The sequence below is a fragment of the Geotrypetes seraphini genome, chromosome 10 (genome assembly GCF_902459505.1).
Source record: "Geotrypetes seraphini chromosome 10, aGeoSer1.1, whole genome shotgun sequence".
Classification (NCBI taxonomy): domain Eukaryota; kingdom Metazoa; phylum Chordata; class Amphibia; order Gymnophiona; family Dermophiidae; genus Geotrypetes; species Geotrypetes seraphini.
In genome coordinates, this window is record NC_047093.1 from 52,028,573 (window position 1) to 52,050,911 (window position 22,339).

General features: G+C 41.6%; 1 protein-coding gene across 11 annotated transcripts in view; it reads right to left on the reverse strand.

Moving 5' to 3' along the window:
- FNBP1 (formin binding protein 1) overlaps positions 1–22,339 on the reverse strand; it is a 169,628-nt gene that overhangs the window by 37,484 nt on the left and 109,805 nt on the right. For 7 of the 11 annotated variants that reach the window (XM_033960310.1, XM_033960315.1, XM_033960311.1 and 4 more), the window contains 3 exons: positions 19,572–19,718; positions 16,781–16,978; positions 12,896–13,078 (listed from right to left, as the gene is read on the reverse strand). In XM_033960310.1, coding sequence (XP_033816201.1) covers positions 12,896–13,078; positions 16,781–16,978; positions 19,572–19,718 — 528 coding nt within the window. The remainder of the gene's footprint in view (positions 1–12,895; positions 13,079–16,780; positions 16,979–19,571; positions 19,719–22,339) is intronic. The other 4 variants (XM_033960313.1, XM_033960314.1, XM_033960316.1 and 1 more) reach the window with 2 other exon arrangements.

Genomic DNA, 22,339 nt, shown 5'->3' on the forward strand with positions numbered 1-22,339 from the left:
GCCATATAGAGAATCTGGGCCTAAGTGACATATCCCTACATTTATTCCCTCTCAGTTCTACTCCCACATTTCCCCAGCAAGTATATCCCCCTTACAGGTCTACTGCCACATTTCCCCCCTGAGTGTCACGTCTCCCATATCCTTGGTGGGTGTCACGTCCCTATATATGTAATCTCTCACAAATCTACTTTCATATTTTCCCACTGAGTGTCACGTCCCTATAGTCCATTTAACATCATTATATTCCCTTACCTATGCTTATCATACTGTGTCATACTTTGATGCATTATGTATACACTTTGCTGCTTCTGTATACACTAGAAAGAGTTTAATTCTGCACCTGGAAGGAATTTTATAAACCATTTTCTATGCAAAAAAACATGTTTAATATATCGAACTCTGCAGCCAAACTGAGGCATGTAAGTAAATACACCAAGATGGTACATACTTTCATGTGCAATATATACATAGGTATTCCCAGAGGCACAGTTTGGGGGTGAAGTTGCAAAGTACACGCTTACTGGGCAGACTGGATGGACCATACATGTCTTTATCAGCATCGTTTAGCATGTTACACAAGTCCAAACACTGATACCTTTGAAGCAGGTTCTCAGTCTCAGCATCCTCTGCTCATGGCTAAAACCAGACACTGAGATATTACTTATAACAGCAATCCATCACTTCACCAAACCTTTACAGGATTACTTTCTATAAATCATGTGAGTAAGGAAATAGTCATCTTAGACTACCTGTTTTAAAACTATGCTAGTATTTTATAAAGGGCTTGGGGAACACCAGGCTTTTTATAAAACATGTAACAAGCTGAAGAAACATGTATACAGTTGACGTCCCCTAAGTGCACGTCAGTTATCTGCACCCTACCACCACGGTCCCGATTTTTACATTAAAGTCAATGGACGTAAACTCCAGATAGATATCTGCAATTTACATAAGCACACAATCCGCTTATGCGCACTGATGTCATAGGTCCAACCTCTATTCTTTCATGTTACGTTCACTCCGGTTAAATGCAATCACATTCTGACTGGGAATGGCTAGGCTTCACACAGCAGCTTAAGTGCTGGGACAGCTGGGAAAGTGAGTGCTCCACTTCCACTCAAGCTGTAGGGCATAGCTTTCCTGTACTTTGGAGAATTGGTGAAATATAGGGCCCCGTTGGAACAAAATAGGGGGGGTTCACTCCAGTTGTGGCAGGTGTCAGTGGTGTAGTCTCACGATGCCGGGCCAACATTGGACTCATCCTGACACAGGGATTACATATTTCAGACAAACATTTACTAACTGTGACTCCACTGGTGTCATCTATCTGATCCAATGCCCATGCAATAAACTATATGTTGGCCGAACTATGTGCTCCATTAAAATCCGTTTAAATGAACATAAATCTAGGGTGTGTACTGTACGAGAGACGGCCCCTTTAGTAAGACACTGGCAGCTCATGAACCACACATGGTCAGATATAAAATGGAGAATTATTGATTCTATTACAGTAGGGTGGGAGGGAGGTAATATTCAAAAAGCATTGGCATTTAAAGAGCAAAAATGGATCTTTAATTTAAAGACTTTAGTGCCTGCTGGCCTTAATGAAGAAATTGAGTGGTTAACCATAATTTAGATATCAAGTTTTGACAGCTCCGGCTGATATTTGCACAGGGGTTGGTCGACGTCATCCGTTTCACGTCTGATGACGTCTCCTTACGCCCAATTATGTGCGTTAGGCCAGTGGTATAAAATCTGTTTGTAGAACTCTCGCGGTCCTACATCACGTCGTGAAGCAGCTCCTATTGTTTGGTAAGCTAAAAACTTTTATGTCTAACTTTTTGTTCAACTTGTTTGCTTATTTGGGAATGCCTGGAGGGTTGATACTTTGCAAATTACAAACGGAGGGAGGCCGTTCAGTTGAGATGGTTGATCGGGAAACTTTGAGAAAATAAGGCTGTGGAGGCAATTGTTTGTTGCAGTTTTTTATAGTATCCCTCGACCCTGAAGAAAGTTTTCTGTGTGAAATATGCACGTCGGGAGGGGTGAAGATTGAAGAGCATCTCTATAAGCTATAGCTAAGTGATGTGCTGGTTTTAAAATGACCATATATATAAAGTTAAATTAAAAATAAATAAAATTTTAATAAAGTTGGACTGACGAAGAGTATAACAGCATGGGGTGTGTACCCATTAGGTGGTCTGAAGGTCCATACAAGAATGTACTGGTTATATTATACCATGTTCAAGCTTGGATATTGAATAATTGAGACAACCACTGTTTGCTGATGATATTTAAACTGACTAAATTGAAATTCCCTAGTGGGAGAACTACACAAAATAATATAAATCAGATAATTCCCACTTATAATCGAGTGTAAACTCTGTTCTACATACAGGAGTCGGCCTCAGTAATGGAGCCTACGCGTAGTCGTATTCAATGACTGAGGTATTCAGCGTAGTTATATCAGCTCCTTATTCTCCAATCATTGGCCTTACTCCAGTATCTTTTATTTATTCAAAATTATTAAACTCTACCTATTATAAATTAGCTATTTCTATTTTTTCATTTTTTTCAATTTTTTGGAACTTGGTTAAAATATTGTGTTCAATACATTTCTAGCATTTATTTTCGTTCCTTCCATTACACTCTTACATGTTTCGTGAGACTACATTCTTTCATTTATCTCTCTTTATCATTACTACCTTTAATGCTGTTAAAGGTTACTTATCATTTAGTCAGCATTTATGTTTCAAAAAGCCTACTTATCTTTAGTCAGCGCTTGTATTTCAAGAAAGCCAACGTGGCCAGCGTTTCGTGGGCAGAGATTCAAACCCACTGCATCAGTGCCGAATTATTTGAAAAACAAGCCGCTGTAGAAGAAACAGAAATTTAGTAAACAGTAATAATTCTCCTGAAATTTGTTCATAGTAAAATATCTTACTTACTGCTCTGTGTGTATCAGAAAGCGTATTAACAAAATGGCGACAGCCTCAGTTTAAAAAGCTTAGCAGCGTACTGACGTCAGTCAGAGTATCAGATTTCATTGGAGCATAGCTCGTTGATCTATACTACATTATGTAGGACTGAAAACGTTCAAAAAACCTGGAGCTGAAATCCAGCTACATTTAGTAGAAATGTTGCCATTCAATCTGTTTGTTCAGACCATTGGGATACAATGTATTTAACCGACTAATCCATCGCTGTTCATGCTGGGCTAGCATACGCCTGAAATGACCACCCCTGTTGTCAGGTTTAACAACTTCTATAATGACAGCTCTTAATGTCACAAAGTCGTGTTTCTTAGCAATACAGTGTCTTGCTAGTGGAGCCCCCATATTTAAATTTTTAATGTTACTTTTATGTTCGGTCAACCGAACATGAAATTTCCTTGATGTTTGACCTATGTATATTAAATTACAGGGGCATCTTGAGTCTTACAATTCGAAGTGTGGTTCCTATTATCTTTGGGATTCAAAAATATTTTGGTGCATTCCATAAGAGCACACATTTGACAATTGGCACACATTTGGTGACCCAGCATTTCATTGACTGTATTGGTTGAAGTCTTTTTAGGACGGGAGGGGCATAATATTTCCTTTAGATTACGATTGCGGCGATATGCTATCCTGAGACAGTAGTCTTTAAATGTTCCTGCTACTTTCAATATCTCCCAGTGTTTTCTAAGGGACTGAGCAATCTTATAGCTCTGGTTGGAATATGTTAACACACAGGTCATAACTTTTTCACAAAATTTTGCATTGTTCTTATTCCTAGGGGTTAATAGAAGTTCCCTATGATTATATAGGGCCTTTCTATAAGCTACATTGATGGTTTTTTCCGGGTAACCCCGTTGCAAAAATTTACGTTTCAGATTTGTTGCTTATCTTTTAAAATCAGCGTCAGAGGTACAGATTCTTCTGATTCTCAGAAATTGAGAGAAAGGAAGACTTTTTCTAAGAGAACTTTTAAACTGAGGCTGTCGCCATTTTGTTAATACTTTGAGACCGCTTTCTGATACACACAGAGCAGTAAGTAAGATATTTTACTATGAACAAATTTCAGGAGAATTATTACTGTTTACTAAATTTCTGTTTCTTCTACAGCGGCTTGTTTTTCAAATAATTCGGCCCTGATGCAGTGGGTTTGAATCTCTGCCAACGAAACGCTGGCCACGTTGGCTTTCTTGAAATACAAGCACTGACTAAAGATAAGTAGGCTTTTTGAAACATAAATGCTGACTAAATGATAAGTAACCTTTAACAGCATTAAAGGTAGTAATGATAAAGAGAGATAAATGAAAGAATGTAGTCTCACGAAACATGTAAGAGTGTATTGAAAGGAACGAAAATAAATGCTAGAAATGTATTGAACACGATATTTTAACCAAGTTCCAAAAAATTAAAAAAATTAAAAAATAGAAATAGCTAATTTATAATAGGTAGAGTTTAATAATTTTGAATAAATAAAAGATACTGGAGTAAGGCCAATGATTGGAGAATAAGGAGCTGATATAACTACGCTGAATACCTCAGTCATTGAATATGACTACGCGTAGGCTCCATTACTGAGGCCGACTCCTGTATGTAGAACAGAGTTTACACTCGATTATAAGTAGAATTATCTGATTTATGATATTTAAACTGAGCCAGCTTAGCTATAACCTCCCCCTCCCCTCCCCCCACTCCTATTAAGCGCACACTCCATTTAAGCGCACGTGGTGACCCGGTCTGAGGAGTGTGCACTTAAGCGGAATCGACTCTATTTAGTACAACAAATTAAAAAAGCCCATTTTATAAAGGAAGGTGTTAAAAGAGGAACAGCTTCGCTAGGGGGATTTACACACATAAAGAGTGTTATATCTATGCATAAGACACATTTTACATCCAAGCGGCACATTTTCTAAAACTGCTATTTGTACATCTCTGGCAATTTATGAACACAAATCAACCTATGGCTACCTTAACCATAAGGTTCACCTACAAGGTGTTCTTTTGCTCCATCTCTCATTCAAAGAAAAAAAAAATCCCAACTTCCTAGCTTATAGGACGCTTCAGGTAAGCTAGAAAGGGGGTGGGGCTTGATATACACAGTACACTTCTCCCTCCGTATTCGCGGTTTCAGCAATCGCAGTTTCAATTATTCACGGTTTTTAGCTTGCTGGCTCCTCCTCCCCAAATTACATCAGCTTGCATAGAGAAATCGCTGATTCTAAGCGTTTACAGAGAATCGCTGATTCCCTGCACTCTCTTCACTGTGTTTTGCCTCTCCTTCAGGAACAGGCCAGGTCTCCCACCATGTTATTCACAGTTTCACCATATTCACAATGGTTTTTAATGGAAAACAGCGAATAGCATATGAAAAAGTTAAGTGCGGTTTTTTAAAATATTTGCGGTTCTGTTAATCCCCTATCACAGCGAATGCTGAGGGAGAAGTGTATACATATTATATACAGGTACTTATTTTGTACCCAGGGCCAATGGAATGTAAAGTGACTTGCCCAGAGTCACAAGGAGCTGCAGTGGGAACTGAATCTAGTTTCTCAGGCTCTCATGCCATTCCACTAGCCACTAGGCTACTGCTCCACTGGCAAAAACCACCTTGTGCGGTTGCAGGAACTTAAGTGTCAGGTTGTATCAAACTACATCCAGCCCTGCTCAGTCATATTTCAAGAGGAAAGTTTATCTGGTTAACCCTTTCAGGACCAAGGGACATATTTGTCCCATAACTTTAAAATCCTATAAATTTTGATTGGGATAGTCTACAGTTCTAAATTTGATATGTACGGATTCCATATGATACTGCCTTTATGTAAACAAACTGGTTCCGACATTCATTCATTAGCGTCGTTGCCAGATTGACGAGAAGATTCACTTGCCACACTGCCCATAAGCCAGAAGTTTGATTAAAAAAAAAAATAATAATGATATTTCACAAAAAAAATCAATTTTTTGGCATCTGCAAGCCCTTTTTACCATAAAAATGTCGTCAAAACCACAAAAATTGGCCTACGATCCTTATGGTCCTGAAAGGGTTAAGAAAACTTGTCCAAATATTTTCAACTCAGCTACGCTGCCAGCCTTTTTCTGGCACCGATTGAAATAAATACTTTCTAGAAATTGATTTAATTCTTTTACCAGTTAGTTTCATGGAGTGTCTCCTAGCTTTGGTCCTCTTTGACAGAGTAACTAAGCATTCACTATTTTCTTGTTCCACCCCACTAACAATTTTATAGACCTCTATCATATTTCCCCTCAGCCTTTCCTTCTCCAAGTTGAAGAACCCTACCTCTTTAGCCTCTCTTCGTCCCAGCAATCATTTTTATTCTCTTCTGAACCTTGACTAGTTCTGCTGTATCTATTTTTGAAGTGTGGTGATCAGAAGTGGACACAATATTCAAGATTTGGTTACACTAGGGATCAGTACAGAGGCCGTTCGCTTCATCTACGATCTCAAAAAATATGACCATGTAAGCCCCTATTACACCAAACTCCACTGGCTACCAGTAGAGGCAAGGATCATCTTTAAGTTCCCCTGCCTCTGCTTCAAAACCTTAACAGGCTCTTCTCCAATCTACCTGTCTGAGCACCTTGAAATCGCAGGCCCCTCTCGCACACAAAACGCTTACCTGTTCGCCTTTCCCTCCCTAAAAGGCTGTCTCTACAAGAGATTTCTCGATAGATCCCTAGCATTCCAAACGGGCAAATGGAAAAATTGCCTAACCGCCCTCATTTCCAATTCTCCGCCCTACCAATTGTTCAGGAAGTTAGTAAAAACCTATCTCTTTGACAAATTCTTCTAACTCACCCCTCCCTCCTTCCCTGACCCCCTCTTGGATCTCGACATGCCTCCAGATTCGCTGACTCCTCCTACCTTGCCAAGCCACTAAATGGCCTTTCATAACTGATCTCTGTTTATCTAAATGTCCTGTCTTTGTTACGCCTTTATATTATATGCCTCATCATTGCCATGTATGTAACTTCGTTGTAAATGTACAGTCTCTTCATCTGTGAACTGCATTGAACTTCCATGGTATTGCGGTATACAAGAATGAAGTTATTATTATTATTATTATTACTATCATACCCCTGTTTTGTTTACTTCTGCATAATTACTGTCCTGAGCTGAGGATGGGCATGTTAGCTCCACCCCCCGCACCAAAATCATGAAAGTCCATCTTTCCCTTATTTTATAATCTCCCTCCACCCGACCCACCCACTGTAGTAAACAATGCTTAGAGCTCTCAGACTGACTCCTAGTACTGGCACCTAGCTCTATCCGGTAGGCGTCACCATCATGTACTTTTTTTTTTGTTAGCTTGTTTATTTGTTTTAGTAAAATGTTATATCTGTGGAAAGCCTTTCCTTGAAGGAATAGGATAGGAAAATGCACCCGCAAATCAATTTGTCATCTCTTCTCTTTCGGCTTCATGTGGCAGAGCTGCAGCTCTTTAACAAGTTGGTACTGACAAATCAAAAAGTACGATCTATTCTGTCCTGCAGGATGTGCCACTCCTGCAGCATGAAAGCTGGTTTATGCCGCTTCTTCAACAACTTATACACTTAGGCCCGGATTGGATTCTGTGACCAGTGCTGTTGTCGGCAGCTGCCGATCGTGTGTCAATAACGCAATAACACTGGGTACAGAATAATTCCTCTGGCATAGATAGGTGCCAGAAATGTAGGCAAGGGTACCTATAATATAAATTGTGTAGGTGGCTTTAGGCTACCTAACGCCACTTTCGGCATTAGCCAAGCTCACAGTGGCATTAGGTGGCCTAAAGTTCCTATGGAGATGCAGTTCCGGTGCCGATGTTTCAGGTGCTGGTAGGTACCTTGAAACTCAGTTAAAAACATAATTTCAACAGTGTTTTTATACTGAGTTTGGGCATCTATCGTGCCTAAAAAGAACAATGCCGTTTAGAGAATCCAGGCCTTAGGGCCAGACTCTATAAACGGCAACTAAATTGGCGGACACCTACAAAAACAACTGTCAACCACACTTAAGTGCCATTTAAAGAATCACAGCTAACAGCGTCTGCAATGTGGGCCATTAATTAATTCTTAAACACCTAACGGTAGCAGACTAGAGATTTTCAGCAGTTGGTGAGCATAAAAGCCTTCAAACATGTGTGCTGAAGGAATCCCCTGACGAAGGTTCGATTAACCGACACGCTAAGAGGGGAATAGTAAATCAGCTGTTCCCAGGCGTCGGGAGTGAGAGTTTTGGAATCCTATGGGATAGTTAAGTACAGCTTTGCACGGCTTTAGTGGGAGTAGATTTTTGTCGCTTTGAAGAATGCTATAGATACAATTAATTGCAAGATAGAGATATAAAAATATTATAGAAATAGGGAGGTTGGGGGGGAGGAACAAATGATTAAAGAACTGGTGCTGAAACAGCTGTGCGCTATAGGAGGCCCCATGATCCCTGTCCCAGGTAAAAATTTCTGATGTTCTTCTCCTTGGTTAGTAGTAGGATATTCTGGGTAATTCTTATTATATTTTTTTTTAAAAAGGAACCCACCTCAATAGAATTTGTTTGCTCTAAGACATTGAAGATTCATACTGAACACTGAATTTTTGTGCCATGTTCTATGGGCATGAATTCATTGAGAAACATTTTTTGGATAAGGTTCAAAGTGTTTTTTTCACTTTTCTGAAAAGAAGAAATTCATTACCCCCCTCTGGTTCTTTTCCTCTTGGTAACACAGTTACCGACAAGTCTAGACAAATTGTTTTTTTACGATTGCTAAAACCCCATTTGGAATAGCCAAGCGATGTTAGTGCATCAATCGTTTGGCTATTTTGCACGGGCTTTTAGCTCATTTGCATGGCCAGATCAGAAAATGGGTGATCGAGGGAAAAAACATGCGGGGGGGGGGGGGCATTTTGTGCATCGGGTCGGTAAGTGATCGCTGTGAAAACAGGTTTAGCGATGATCGCTGACTTTAGTGCATCTAGCCCAAAGTGTTGGTAATGACACATCGCATTCTGTATGGACAAGTACCATGGTATTTGCGACAGGCATTATCTGTATATCTGCCTAGCAGAAATTTAAACTATGAAACAGCAACGCACTTAGTGGTCGACTTTGTGCATTATGTGAATACAGAACAATCTGCATTTTCAGTGGCGGCCACAAGATTGTGGAATAAATTGCCAGATGGCCTATGTTTATGTAAGAGTATTGAGCAGTTTTATAGACTGCTTAAAACACATTTGTGCAGGCATTCTTTAGTTAATCATGAGAGTTAAGAATTAGAGAATGACACGGTGACAAAATTCATCACCGTTCCCGTCCCCGCGGATAACCGCGAGAAACCATCTTCATGTCATTCTTTAAAGAGAGAGGGAAGAATCAGAGTATGAATGGCCACAACCACTGACCCGCAAGCTTTGCTCTGAAGAATGCTGGTGTAGAAGGACTGAGGTTGAAATAGACACTAGAAAATGACATGGGATTATTTCCCGCGGTTATCCGCGGGGACGGGGACGGTGATGAATTTTGTCACCGTGTCATTCTCTATTAAGAATGTTAAAATCAGGTGTGGCTACTGTGTGGTTTTTGTGATATGATGATTTTATGTTTGTTTATTCTGTAACCAGTCTAGGTCTTAGGTGGGAAATAAATTTTAAAATAAACAAAAGAAATAAAACTGTTCCACTTCCCTGCAAAAAGGCAAAATCATGCTCTATTTTCACAGGAAATGGGGTTAGTGGCAAGTGGGCGTGTCATAGAATGTCATGTAACTAGTCAGTCAGGCAAGCCGACTCACCTGTGGAAAAGTGATATACAGTGGTACCTTGGTTTATGAGCATAATTCGTTCCAGAAGCATGCTCGTAAGCCAAAGTACTCGTATATGAAAGCAAAGTTCCCCATAGGCCATAATGCAAACTCAGAAGATTTGTTCCACAACCAAAGTTTGCTATGGTAGCCCAGGGGTGGGTATCTACCTGTGGGTGCTGCAGCCCCTTCAGTGGGGTAGCTACCATCCCTCGGGGTCCCCGTGCGGCTGCCCTCCTGCTTTGGCGTGCTTGTACGTGGCACAAGTATTGTCAAGGTGGCGGCCAGCTTGGCTCGGGAGCTGAGAGGTCCTGCACATGCTTTTACAGGATGGCGGCTGGCTTGAATCGGAAGCTGAGAGGCGCTGGCAAACGGTAGAGGCATCGGCCGAAGCGGGAGGGCAGCCACATGGGGACCTCGAGGGAAGGAAGCCACCCCACTGAAGGGGTTGCGGCACCCACAAGCAGGTACCCACTCCTGGGCCACCATAGCTGAGAACTTGTTTAGCGAGTCAATGCTCGTTTTGCGAGGCATGATTTGCGAGAGTGTTTTGCTCGTCTTGCAAAACACTTGCAAACCATGTTACTCACACAAACCGAGGTTTGATTGTAATTTGCTTTTGAGATATTTAATAAATAATGTTTAAAAAAATAAAAATGCAGAAACCGTTTGAAGAGCCCTTGTATTATTTCTCACTTGGCCCCGACTAACACATGATTAGTGTGTGAAAATGGCACTGTTGCTGTTATGTGCCATAAAGCCCATTTTATATAATGGGCTTTACAGCAGATCACAAAATAGCTCACATACTAGGCATACGGCATATATGGGGCTGGTCTCAGCGTGGCTGCACTTTACAAGGCTGCATTGTTTGTTCCCCTGATGAGCCAAACATTGGTGAAACAAGGTCGCTTGTTGGGAAGATTGGAGAAGACATGACAGCGTTGGAGCTCAAGTCGTCTTTTGTCAGCTAAGTCCTTGAGCGTACCTCCGGGTGACTTTGCCCTTTTCCAAACCTGAGCTGTTCTGTGAGGGAGTTTTTTTTGCCAGTGAAAGTATTTAAAGCAGTTTTGATTTGTACCTTTTGGTTCTAAACTGCTACATTAGTCTGAGGCTTTTTCTCCCTCTTTTTGGGTGCATGCTGGGTTTGAAGAGGGGGGGTACCTCAGTGCCACGATCACACAACATTTTGACTCATTATATGAACATATTATCTGCTGTGCGTCCTCGTATAATTTGTTAACACATAAGTAAAAAGTACTAAAACTACTTATTTCTATAGCGCTGTACACAAATGCATAAAGAGACGTAGAGTGCTGTGGTTAAATATACATGCAGTAAACTGAAGGAAATAATGCTAATAAATAATGCCAAGGAATTGATTGCTATAATACCATGGCTTGCATACGCTGCATTACTGTTGCTGATGAGAGAAAATCAGATGCATTAGGAGCTGTAATTAACATTCACAGGCCCATGCACCGCTCCAGCCACCCCTAGCCATTTATTGATCTGGATTCTGCTCACATTCAGGTACATTAGGTATTTCCCTATCCACAGAGGGCTTACAATCTAATTTTTTTTTACCTGAGAGAATTGAGGGTTAATGATTATGAAGGTCAGCAGCGAGATCTGAACAAGGCTTCCCTGGTCTCAGCTCGGTGTTCTAACAACTAGGGACACTCCTCCTCCCTTAGGTATAGCTTGTCTTCTTACATGGGGGGGAGGGGGCCACAGAGGGTAAGGAGAGTCATTTTGGCAGTGGTAGAGAGGGAGCAGTGGTATAGTAAGCAGGGGAGGGGAACTGCCCTGAGTGCCATCTTAATGGGGGGTACCGGCACCTCCTCTTTGCCACCCCACTCCTTCCCACTCCTCTCCCCGCCGTGCATGCACCTTCACTTCTTCCCCCCCTTACTGCTGGCTCTTTGCCAGTACAAGCAGCAGCGCCAACCTGCTTCTCGTGCCAGCCTCGGCACTCCCCTCTGACGTTACTTCTGGGTCCCACGACTAGGGAGTGACATCAGAGGGAGAGCCAATGCCGGTGCGGGCAGCAAGTTGGCAATGCTGCTCACGCCAGGGAAGTTAAACAGGTAGGGGGGAAGGGAAAAGGTGCATGCATGGTAGGGGGAGCAAGGAAGGAGCGGGGAGGGGGCAGAGAAGAGGGCAAGTGGGAGCACCACTGCCTAGGGTGCCTCCCCCTTGCTTTGCTGGGGGTGGGAGAAAGAGCACTGCTTCTCCATACCCATCCTAAACTACATCTATGCTCTCTCCTCTGTTAGCAAAACTAGACCCATTGTCTACAGCAATCTATCCATCAGCAGACCTGCCCTCCTATCTGAATACCAAAAACTCCCCCTATAAAATCTCCCTCCCTACTGGGCTCAAACTTCTGCGCCATAATGAGGCAGGAGCAACTGCCAGTCTCTCCCTGTCCTGCCGACCCAAGGCTCCCTCTGCCACATGAAGCAGAAGTAACTGTGGATCGCTCCTGTTCTATATGGACACAAAGACAAATTTTAATGTGCTAAAATGAGAGGTTTCTTGGGGTGAAAAGGAGTTCAACCCAGTGGAATAGGGGGACGAAGAGAAATTGTTCTGGGGAGGCATTTGCTGCAGGGAGGAAGAGATGACCTCTGCTGGTGGATGGAGGGAAAAGTTGTGTGTGGGTTTTTTTGTTGGGGGGGGGGGGTAGTTTAATATTTTCCATTGATTTTCCTTTTAAAAATCAGGCCTAGGTCTAGCTGCTAATCACAGTGCTCAGAGGTAGACTAGCATCTCACATAATGGTAGCAAGGGGGGAGGAGTGCAACTCTTCAAAGCACGACTGCCAATTAAACAGGGAAAGCGGAAGTTTCCCTGTCTCAAGAGAAGCCATACTCTCAGGCATAGTGTTAGGCAGGATACCATTTTCTTCCAGGACTATATGTTTTATGGCTTCATCATAGGGGCTTTTGACTACAAATGGCTCTAGTGATTGCTGTCAGGTTTGCTTGTATACTGTGGCAATAAAAGACAATGGATTCAGTCACAAACAAAACAAATTGTATACAATGGCATGCAACAAAAGCATATGAAAAAGACAGAGACAGCTATCAGAGCAGAACTTACCCCACGCTTTAGGCTCCTGAAGCAGTGGATTTTGGGTTTGGAGATCATGAACTCGTTGAAGCGATGGGAGAGGGGTTCCTTTTGCTGCTTAGGAGACTGGGGGCCATTGGGAACAGCAGAGGGTGAGGCAGAGGCAGGAGGAGGAGGAGGGGGCTGATGAGGGGATGTTAGAAGGGACATAAGCTACGTATAAGAGATGAAGCAGTGACAGAATATAAACCAAAATAAAAAGATAAACACAAAGCAAAAATAAGGATCAAAGCAATATTTAAGTCCAAATCAATGAAACAAAACACAAAGCAGAACACAACTCAAAACTGATCAATAATTAAGAAAATGACAATTTACATCATTTTAAGGAGAAATATGATAGCATGTAGTGTTAAGTAAATATTGCAGCAAAGAAACAGTGAAATGTTGTGACAGCAAGCGGCACATGCAGATTTGTACATGCAAATGACACCATAATCTACAATCATCAGTCTGTGGGTAAGCCAGAACACTGCAAATAACTTAAGCTCAGCACCTGGCTCGTGATTCACCTCGTTGCCCTTGGAGACAATGAGCCTAAAATGAACAGAGCCACTTCGCTTAACCCTTGTGTTCATGCCACTATCCATGAGCCTTATTCCTTTACTGTCCAATCCCAAGCCCTATTTGCTCACTAAGTTTTTCTATGCTAACTAAAGAAGCATGTCTCAGGCTGTTATCACTGTGTTGGCTGCCTAGGGCGGTGAGGAACAGGTAGAAAAGGAAGTGGGAAGGAAAAAAAAAAAAAAGCAGGACCAGGCAGAAGTGACAGCCTGGATTATACAGGATTCACACAAGATGGTAGCTGGCACAGGGGTGGATGAACAAGGAAGAGGAAGTGGCACTATGAGGTATACAGTAGTGGAAAGGCACAAGCAGAAGTGAGAACATCCACAGAGGAAGCGCTGGTGGAGAAGAAAGGGCAGAGAGAAAGGATATACCTGTATTTCCGAAGGAAGGATGGGATCTATTCTTTTGGAACCTGCCAGGTACTTATGACCTAGACTGGAAGTCTCAGCAGCCACTTTCATCGCTGAAAGAGCAAGGGCAGGAGCGAGTGGGAATCACTCCTGCCCCAATGTGCCACTAGACCACCAGGGAAACAAGGTAGGCCTGGGGTCCTTCCTCTGGGTCCAGGAGGGGGATTGGTGGTGTCTGTTCAGGGAGGGAGGGGGAATGCTGCCTTTTTGTGTCAGTGGGGGGGGGGCACCCTGACAGCCAGGGGGCGTAGTCAGTAGTCCATTTTGAGGTAAGGGTTCAGGGAAGTCTCCCAATTATTTTTTTGGGGGGTTGATGGCAGTGGTGGCAGCAGCAGAGAAGGAACACTATTGGGAGGGAGGGTTGTAGGAATGGGACTTTAGGGGGGGAACTCAATTATAAACTGAGACCCTAATTTTGGTTCATTTTTTTGGGGCCTAAATATCTCGGTTTATAGTTGAGTATATACGATAAGACCTGATGGAGACAAAGAAGAGGAGGGCCAGAGAAATCATTCCAGAACTAAAGAGGCAGGAAAATCTCTTAGTTCAAGTCCAGACATGAGTTTTTATTTAAATTTTCTTTTTCAATTTGCACTACACAGTTAGACTTGTCTCACATTTAGCTGTTAAAGAGTCAACTTGGCCTCTTCAGCTTGGTTCATCTACTTCTGATCAGCCATTTTATCTACAATACTTAAGAACAGCACTACACTTATATGTGAATGTGAACAGAGCTATGCAACACTGCTCAGCTTTTAAGAAAAGATTAGCTTTGAGTAGATATGGACAACCAACCTGATATGACCAATATCTGTGTTGGACTACTCTTACAACTGCAATGGAGTGCAAACAATGTACAGTTCCTGACCTCAGATTTTCTACAAGTGAGGCAGAAAATGAAGAGCATATGCTATCCTTCCACTTGTTTGTAATTTATGAAGATGTTGTGGTGTGCACATACAGCACTGGGAACATACTGGGACAGACCAAAGATCCATCAAGCTCAGCATCCTGTTTTCAACAGTGGCCAACCAGGTCACAAGTACCTGACAACATCTCAAACAGTAAAACAGATTTTATGCTATTTATCCTAAGAATAGTAATGGATTTCTCCAAGTCCATCTTAATAATGGCTTATTGACTTTTGTTTTAGGAAATTATCCAAACCTTTTTTGAAACCCTGCTAGGCTAACTGCTTTCACTACATTCTCTGGCAACAAATTCCAGAGTTTAATTACAAATCGATTGCATTAGTTAAAACTTCTAGGTGAACACAGGTGCTGTGCTTATCTGTAAGGAAGGAGTGTGGCTGGGGCCTTTATGTTTATTTAGAGCAGGGGTCTCCAAAGTATGGTCCGCAGAAGAATTATGCAGAAATGCACCAACTGGACTAATTTCCAATGAGAATCCACAAAAACAAACCCACGGAGTATTGATAGATTTCAAATGCATTAATTAAAATTGTTTTCAAAATATATTGATATTCCATATTATGTTAATATTAATATTATTCACAACTTTATTTAATACTGAATCGTAATTGTATACTTCGCGGTATTTATTCGTATTTGTTCGGCCTTGACCGACAGTGTAAATTCGCGGCATTGTAGGTTGCTCTGACGCTGTGACTAATCTTTAAATTGAATCTGGAAGTTCATTACTAGTTATTACGGTTAATTGTCCATAAGAATACTTGCACTGTAATACTCAATTTGTATCTGTATAAATTTATATTCACTTATTCACATATTTGCTTGTACGGAGTTCTCGTGATTTGCTGATGTCTCAAGTCAAATTCAAATGGAAATTATTGAACATCAGAGGAGGGGCGGGACCGCGGCAGAGAGAAGACAGCTCGGAAGACCCGACGGCAGCTTGCAAAGATCGCTAACACTAGCGATCTTATGCAGGCTGATTAAATGAGATAAATCGATGCCGGGAGGTCAGGGGGAAAGCTGGACAGAAGCACTGACACTCCCCACTCGCCCTCTAAAGCAGGAGCGGCAGCGGCTGGCCAGCAAGAGGCAGCGCTGCCGATCCTGCTTTAGGGGGTGAGGGGGGAGGGTCAGACGCCAAATCGGGAGGCCAATTTTTTTGGCTTTTGAATCGATTCGAACTGATTCACCCGAAATGAATCGGTGAATTCATTTGAATCTTGAATCGGGCAGCACTAGTAATTAGTTTATAAAATTTTCTGCTTTCAATAAGACTCATATCTAAAGTTATTTATCTTTTTTTTTTTGTTTTTTTTGTTACGGCCTGCTGAAAAGTGCTTAACCAATTTGGCCCTTGTGGCGAAAAGTTTGGAGACCCCTGATCTAGAGGGCACGATGTTTATTTTCTTTCCTGCCATCCCACAAACAGAAGTGTCCAGCGTAAAACTAGAACCCTGGAGTGAAGGATGTCATGTCATGCCCCCAAAGCATTAAATGCAACAATGGGAAGGAGGTTTTAGGACAGCAGAAATTAGTAAATGATCGAAATGATCCACTTTCATGTTAATGATTAGCTGGTGATGATGTGAGCTCATTTCACCATTCCCTCCTACTGGTGTACCCACTACATAATTGTATGGTACAGCAAACAGCCCAAAAGCAACACAAAAATATAGTGAGTCAGCATGCAGATGAATCTTACGCAATACTATTAGAACATAAAGGATCATGGAATATAAACATAACAAAAGATAAATTAAAAAAGCAATCATTTTAAAAGTACAAAAAAAATTATTTAAATAAATCAAGATTGCAAAGAAATACCAAAAGAGGACATCAGATCTGTGATTGCTGAAACTAAAATTAAAAAAGAGCTTAATTGTCAGACTAGATTGATGCATTATAAGCTAGTTAAGGATCGGGAGTATGAGTAGCTTTACCTTGTTTTTCTTGATAAAGGGCCACAATTTGCCCTTGGATTTGCCGCTAAACTTGACTTCTGGTTTCCCATCACTCCTGGAATTAGAAAGGCTGGATTCGGATATAGTGCGCTTCATAGGTTGGCTGAAATCCTCAAACTCCACATCCCCAGGGGGCTCAAATCCAGATTTAAAGGCATCTATTACCAGCTGGGAATCCTGGAATAGTTTAGGTCAACAATTATCAGGAATGTTTCATTTCCTGACATATAGCGCTTTAATGTATTAAAAATATGAGCCATCAGTTCAGTTTATCATATAGTGATTTCAGTTGAAAGACACTTTTTAATTATAAAAGAACGCTTGCACCTTTGAGCATTCGGATACCCTTGGAAATACAAATAATGCTCAAGAACTAAGAAAATCTTAGTGGTTAGGAATTTCTAGAACATGGGTTCATGAAACAAGACTCAAAATAACATTAGAAAGTATTTCCTAATGAAAAGAGTGGGCAATACTTGGAGTCACCTTCACAGAGGTAAAGGAGACAAAAACAGTAATAGAATTCTAAAAACTCAAAATAAGCAAAATTGCAAGGAGGTGACAGTAAAGCTTCACATTATTATATATATTCAAATATAAACCCATCCAAATATAAAGAGGTAACTTTTTCCCCCTCAAAAAGAGTGGGAAAAAGTTGACTCCGATATATACTGAACTCTGCGAGGTTACTGTGAGAACTCGAATCAGCCATTTTGAGTAGCGAGACTACATTGCTCTTGCCCTGGCTCACCACTGGATAAGCAGGGCTTAAGGTAGGCCTAGGGAGAGGCCTACAATGGGTCCATGTCTGTTTTATCATTCCCTCTGAGAAATTCCCTAAGCCTTATTTATCCTGTTTGTTTTAATTAGATTGTAAGCTCTATTGAGCATGGATTGTCTCTTACATGTTTAATGTATAGTGCTGTGTACATCTAGCAGAACTATAGAAATGATAAGTAGTAGTAGTAAGACTAGAACATAAACCAAAACCCCCATTTTTGAGCCATTTTTTTGTCCCAAAAATCTAGGTTTATATTCGAGTATATACAGTAAGTAGGCCAATGTTATTGCGACAGGGAAAGAAAATGGGCAGGCTCATCTAATTATTATGCTTATCTAATTCTAGGAATGAGAGCTTGGGCTTGCCACTCAAAATGTAACTCCTCTGCATAAGGCAGAGGTGTCAACTATCTGTCCAGGAGAGATTAACCCGCTATCAACCCCTACTCAAAAAAGTAACTGTTCTTCCAAGACAGCTGCTGAAATATTCTGGGGGAGCTTTTTGCAAACAGATCATTACTATTGTCATGAAAGGCTACAGACAATTGTCAGCAGTAGGACATGATTCTTACCTTAACGACCCGCGTCCACATCCCTGACGGATGGACCGCAAAGACACCACCAAATACACCAATCGGAATCTCACTAAAACTCGTTTGCCACCACAAATATAACCATAATTAGTACCACATTCTCAAACAATCAAAGATGCACCCGCCTGCTAAGAAAAGCTCCTTTACCTCCATGTCCACTAAGGGCTCCTTTTATGAAGCTGTGTTAGCGGCTTTATCGCATGGGACTTTTTGTCACGCGCTAGCCGAAAAACTACTGCCTGCTCAAGAGGAGGCGGTAGCGGCTAGCGTGGCTGGCAGTTTAGCGCACGCTATTACGTGCGTTAAACCGCTAACGCGGCTTCGTATAAGGAGCCCTAAGTTATATTTTAAGTCTGTATGTTATATCCACACTGTAAATGCTGAAATCTAAACCCATCTATACTGTACACTCTATATTTCTCACTGAAGCATGTCCTACCCATAATATGAATGTACTCTTGTAACCCATTCTGGGCTCCTTTGGGAGGATGGGCTAAATAAATAAATAAATTATCAGCATATTACTATTCTGGTCAGGCACCACAAACATCACAGTAGTATTAATATAAGAAATGACCCCATGTCTCTCTTTTAAGACAGTCAGTAAGGGCAGCCACAAGCCAGGACCTCTACAGAGGTTATTAGATTTTGTGATCCTATAGTATGTTTTCTTACGCTGGGCGACAAAGTAAAGGTCTTTTTTTTTTTTTTTTTTTGCTGAATTTATGTTGAAGCCTTTGATTTTATTTTTTTTTTTTTAATGTTGACATTCTCCAACTCAAAGAACACATTCTATGAAGAATCAGCGTTAAGATATTTTTAGCAGCATAACAATTTTATGGTTCATAGACAATTGCGCGCAAGACAATCGCGCGCGGACAACTAAATCCGCGCAAGACAAATATTCGTTATAGATGAAGTACTAGCAAAACAAGATCTTTACCTATAACGGACAAAGTCAGGCAGTGAAAGGAAGGCGGGCTGTTCGGAGCACATATATAAAGAGGAAACGTAACCATAGTAAAGAAAATGCATTCACGTGACTTATACTGAAAACGCAAAAAGTCAAGGGACAACGTGGTGACATGGTGACGTGATCACGTGTTAACGTGCTGAATGTGCGCGTGGTCTTCGTTCGGCAGGCGCCATCTAGAGGCGCGCTGAATTGTCATTGCGCTGAGTTATCGTTGCGCTGAATTGTCTGGCGCTCAGTTATCATTACGCTCAATTGTCTTGCGCTGAGTTATCCTTGCACGCAATTGTCTCTCGCGCTATAGTCTTTGCGCTGAGTTGTCTTCGCGTTTTTGTCGGCGCACGATTATCTTGCGCGCAATTGACCTGTCACCCAATTTTATATAGGTTGCTAAAGCAATTCATTTAGACAACTGAGAACTTACGTGTGTCTGATCGATGGATTCTGCTGCTTTTGTTATCCCATCAAGACATTTTCCTATGATTGGTATTACTTGGCGATCCACCTCAGCATAGGTCTTCAGGGACTCGCACAGCTTTACTATACGTTTTTCTTCCATCTCTTGGAGTTTCTGAAACACATCATGTTTCATCAAATGGACTGGACAATTCCACTTTACAAGAAAACAAGTCTTTATCACATAAAATATCAGATACTAGTTCTGATTCCAGAAATCAAAACATTGCTACAAATATTCAGCATCTCACAAAAGAAATACAGATTTGGAAGAGGCTGTAACAGCTAGTGGCCTCCATGGATTGCTCAAAATACAAAACATACAGTTGGTCAAGGCCCTCACAGAGGATCAGGTTCAGATGAGAAGGAAAGAGCTACTGTATTTATCTGCAAATTCAAAACTCCAGCATAGAACAAGTAGATAAAATGGTGGATACCTTAGCTGGAAAACACATTTTATCTAAGTCCCCAACCTTCTTTGCATCATGGACCGGTTTTATGCTGGACAATTTTTCCACCCTGCCCCCAGCAGGATTCTGTGGCACAACCTCTCTCTCCAGCTCCCGACTCCCCCTGGCCACCGTAATTTTAAATCTTTGGGCAGCTGGCAGTGGCAACAAGGTAAGTCTGCTGCGGTAGGCCTGCCCCAGAAGTCTTCATTCTGCAGCAACTTCCTGTTCCCACATAGGCTGGACGCTGCAGAATGAAGATTTCCAGGGCAGGCCAACAGGCAGAAGGCTCAACTCGTTGCCGCTGCCGGCTGCTCGAAGATTTAAAATTACAGTGGTCGGGAAGGAGGTTGGTGGGGGAGTCAGGAGAGCCATAACTGACTCTTCTAACCTATGACCACCAAATTTGGGGATGCAATGGCCCCTGTGACCTCCTCTGTTCTAACATCTATGTCTGTGCAGCCCGGTTCAGCATAGCCCATAGCCTGGTGGTTGAGGATTCCTGATCTAAGGCATATTGTTGCATTAAATACAATGAAAATAATGGAAGCATAACATTAACCAATATTTTGTATTGACTAGAGAATGACACGGTGACAAAATTCATCACCGTTCCCGTGGATAACCGCGGGAAACCATCTTCATATCATTCTTTAAGGAGCAAGGGAAGAATCAGAGTATGAATGGCCACAACCATAACCCTCAAGCTTTGCTTTGAAGAATGCTGGTATAGAAGGACTGAGGTTAAAATAGACACTAAAAAATGACATGGGATTATTTCCCGCGGTTATCCGCGGGAACGGGGACGGTGATGGATTTTATAACTGTGTCATTCTCTAGTATTGACCACTGATGAAATCCTTAAGACGGAAAACACTTCAAAAATAGCAGGCATTACCCTGGATTCCAACTTTACATTTAAAGCCCAAATCAACTGCCTAGTCAAAAAATTATTTTTCAGACTAAGGGTTCCTTTTACTAAGGTGCGCTAGCGTTTTTAACACAGCTTAGTAAAAGGAGCCCTAAGAGAACTAAAGATGATAAAAGATCCCTTGAAGCCAAGCTAATTTTAGAACTATTGTGCAGGTGGTTCTACTCACATGCCTAGATTATTACACAATTCCTTAAATTATGGTATCTCTGAGAAGAGCATAAGAGATTGCAACTACTCCAGAATATGATGGCCAGATTGATTTTTTGGATTAGGCAAATTCAAGAGGGCGAGCCCGCTGCTGGGAGAATTACACCGGTTGACTATAAAAAAAAAAAGGTTCACTTCAAGATTGCTTGCATGGTCTATAAAGCAATTTATGGTGAAAACTCTGATGGACTACAGTATCAGACATCAAGGTTCCTCCCTCCTTCTACAACTCAAGAAGAACACAATATCTTAAACTAACCTTCCATTCCCTATGCCATATTCACTGGAAAAAAAAACAATTTGAGGCTACCTTTGAATCCTTAGCCCCAAAGTCTGGAATAGCCTACCCTTATTCTTACATCAGGCCCATCCTTATTACAAATTCAAGAAAATGTTAAAGACTTATCCATTTTCCTTGTAATGCCTGTTCACTATCCACTATGTCCTCTAAACTGTTATTGTTAATGTAATAACTGATCCCAAATGTTAATGTAAACCGCAATGACTCCTTGCTGAAACTGGTGGGACATAAGAAACTGTATGGTATGGTAATTTATTGCTAACACTGTAAAAGTTTACTAAACTTAATATCTATGGGGCCTTTTTACTAATTTGGATTTTATTGAGCAGTAGGCATTAGCTGGGGCCTGCGCAAATGTCTTCTGTGCTATTACAGCAGCCAGAGCAGTAAAAAAGACATGCTAACTGCTAAACCCGGGAGTAGGCAGCAGCTGAGTATACAGAGGGTGGGCCAAGGAGTGGCCGGCTATGACAGCTAGCTCATGGGTTGGTACCGTGAGTTAGCTGTCATGACTGGCAATAGTGCAGCTGCAGTTACGAGAGAATGACACAGGGACAAATTTTTTCCCGTCCCCGCAGGAACTCAAGTTCCTCGGTCCGACCCCATTCCTGTAAGCTCTGCCTTAACCGCACAAGCCTTGGATACTTATGACTTTAAAGTGTTTGAGGCTTGTGCAGATAAGGATGGAGCTTGCAGGAATGGGGCAGAGATAGGGAAAAAAAAAAGTTGCTGGGACGGGACAGGGAAAAATTTGTCCCCGTGTCATTCTCTAGCAGTTACTGCAACCTTAAGAGGAAGCAATAAGTGCAGCAACATTATTGGCAGTTCAATAGCGAGGTTACAGC